General features: G+C 53.6%; 1 protein-coding gene across 1 annotated transcript in view; it reads right to left on the bottom strand.

Moving 5' to 3' along the window:
- Positions 1 to 2,318, bottom strand: part of LOC109055304 (PH domain leucine-rich repeat protein phosphatase 1-like) — a 29,640-nt gene extending 27,322 nt beyond the window's left edge. Inside the window, 1 exon segment of the mRNA XM_042768852.1 lies at positions 974 to 2,318. Within this exon segment, the coding sequence (XP_042624786.1) occupies positions 974 to 2,162 (1,189 nt within the window). The 5' untranslated portion in view covers positions 2,163 to 2,318.
- Positions 2,319 to 2,928: the final 610 nt, after the last annotated feature.

Genomic DNA, 2,928 nt, shown 5'->3' with positions numbered 1-2,928 from the left:
GTCCAAACCACAAGAGCGGCTCACAATGGTTTTGTGGCCATGTCATGTGCATCCGTGGGAGCAGAGAACGCTGCCATGTTTTATTACCAGCGACCAGAGCGAGAGAGCGAGAGAGAGAGAGAGAGAGAGAGAGAGAGAGAGATCCATGGGAACATAAACATGGAGGATCATTGTGAATTCATGCTTGTTCTTACAAAGTTGTAAAGACAGCGACTGGAGGCTCACGTGTGACATGCACGCAGCGACGCTACACCTCTCACGCACACCTGTTCTGTGTGTTTGTAAACACTACTGTAATGCAACATTTTCACCGTTTTTTATTTAGCAAGTCCTGATTAAAATAAGTAAATAAATAAAGTGTTGTTACACTATTTTTGACATGCACATGTAGTATAACAATCTTCTGCGTGCACATGTATTCTGTGTTTGTAAGGTTTGTACACACTTCTGTAAAGTCAGATTTGCACAGTTAGTTATTTGTAAAGTAAGTAAATAACTACAGTTTTGATTCACTAATTTTTAAAAGCTGTATAGCATCCGCTTGACCCGGACGTCACGATCTGATCTCTCTCCTCACATCTTCTGCATGCACAGGTTTGTAAAGTAGGTTCGTATAATCTGTAAATACTGTATAAAGAATAAAGCAAAGCCACTGAAAAAAATCTGCGAAACATTACGCTTCAGGGGTCTCACTATGAACTCTCAGATTCGGTTTATAGCAGCTTATTTGTGTCTTCGCAGGATTTCAGGAGATGCACGCGAGACAAATGTTGACACTAAATAAACCTAAACGTTCTCCTCTGGGAGGTTCAGAAGGGATTGAGCACACAACCCGCAGCAGACCGTGACAGTGAGCCACAGTCGTGTTTTTACTCTAAATTCTGGTGTGAGTTGTCTGTGAACACAACATCAGCTGACGGCACACTGCTCGTGATGTAAACACCTGCCTCACACACAGACCCGCTGTCTTTACCTGCGTAGAAGCGCAGGAGTGATCCCAGCTCAGTGTTCATCCCCTCCTCCTGGACCCGCCACGGGTCTTTAAATCCCAGTTTAAAGAGAAAGTCATTCTGAATCTGTAGGGGCCTCTCATCGGGCCCCAGGCGCCGGGCGGCCTCGCCGTGCAGCTGAACGTACAGAGCCGGGCTGGAGTCCGAATCGGACGGCGTGACCGCTTCGTCACCGCCGGTGTCCGGACTGCTCGCGGCGGCGCTGACGGTGAGACCGGCCTCGGCTTCATCCGTCTCAGGGCCCGGCGGGATGGGCTCCGTCACACAGTCCAGCTCCAGCTCGTCCGAGGAGCTGCCGTATGTGTCCGGGCCCTCGGCGGCGCTGCTGTCGAAGCCCGAGGCCTCCGTGCCCAGGATCATGTCGTCGCTCAGCGAGTCCCGGTGCTGGCTGAACCGGGCCCCGGAGCTCAGGTCGTCACAAGCGCTGCTGCTCTCCACATCGGAGCCGGCGGACCTCTTGACGGAGTCCTGGTCCCGTGGGGAGCCGCGGTCCGCTCCGGAGGGGGGGTAGATGTCGTACTCCTGCGGGTGGTACCGGTGGTCCTTCTCCAGCAGCAGGAGCCGCAGGCGGTCGTTGGGCTGGTCCCTGAGGCCCTCGGGCCCCGCGTGTAGGTGTCTAAGCGGGTACTCGCCGTCGCAGTTCCCGTTCACGTCCGTAGACGGGCAGCTCTTGGCGGTCAGTCTCAGCACCGAGCCGGATTTGCCGCTGGCCTGCTGCAGGCGCTGGGCTATCTCAGCCGCGGAGCTCTCCACGGTGCACAGCACGGGCCGGGCCGGCTGAGACCACACGTGCACGGAGCCGCGCCGCAGGTCCTGCTGGACCCACTGCCGGTCACACAGCTGCAGCTGAGGACTGGCTCTGTGTCTCAGCAGCGTCTGCCGGTCCAGACTCCGGCTGTGAGACGAGCTGATGCTGGACACGTGCCTCTTCACCCTCCTCTTCCTCAGCAGCAGGCTGGAGCTGCTCCTGCAGGCTTTATTGAGCATGCTGAGCTCGGCTGGGCTCTGGCTCCTGGTGCGGGGCTCGTCTGAGCTCGTCTGACGCGGGTTCGACGCTCTCTGGCCTTCATCATCTTCTTCATCGAGGTGTTCTGCTGGGGCTCTCGAGGCCGCACTCGGAGCGCCGCTCTTCTTCAGTTTAACGCTCTCCATCCTCACGAGATCACTCTTAGTCCATCTGAGCGGAGATACGAGTGCCGCTCGACGCGCGGGGAGGCGTCATGTACGCACGCGGGGACGATCGCGGCGCGCCGCTCGGCAGCAGATCATGGAGTCTAAAGGCGGACAACGCAAATCTCGCGAGAGTTCACGTCGCCCTGAAACTTGAAGCGAAAGCTGAAGGAGACCGGAACGCCGTTTTTATTACAGCATGGCAGTTCTAGTGGTATTGTAGCGTCCATTTGTATTGTTCTCTGCATATTAAAAATAAAAAATAAAATAATTAAATATAAGAAGGGGGACGAGACGTCACTGTAAGCTCGCAGGAATTGCAAACCATCGCGAGAGTTCTCGTCCTCGAGCTGACGCTTCGGAGATCTGTGTCAGGGAACAGGGAGGCGTTGGGTTTATTCAGTGCTGGTATTGTGTGTGTGTATGTGTGTGTTTCAAACCATTTCCTCGTTTGCTTTTGCGAGTTTACTGCTTTTTTCTACATTCTTAAATGAGAAGAGCGAGGAGACGCGACGCTCCACTCAAGTCTCGCGAGAATAAATCCAGCTAACGCCCCCCGGATCTGCTGTTTTGGATCGTTCAAACTCATCAAACGAGTGCATATGTTAGTATTTTTGTCTTGATATTCACGCTAGGAGTCGTTAAAATCGCGTCGCTGTCGTCCTTTAACTTCTGATGTGAAATATTAATAAACTGCGCGAGAAAGCCGCTGTACGCTTTTTTGACATAAAACTTCATTTCCCGAGAT

The sequence above is a fragment of the Cyprinus carpio genome, chromosome A2 (assembly GCF_018340385.1).
Source record: "Cyprinus carpio isolate SPL01 chromosome A2, ASM1834038v1, whole genome shotgun sequence".
NCBI classification, from domain to species: Eukaryota; Metazoa; Chordata; class Actinopteri; order Cypriniformes; family Cyprinidae; genus Cyprinus; species Cyprinus carpio.
This window is presented reverse-complemented; position numbering and strand designations above follow the sequence as displayed.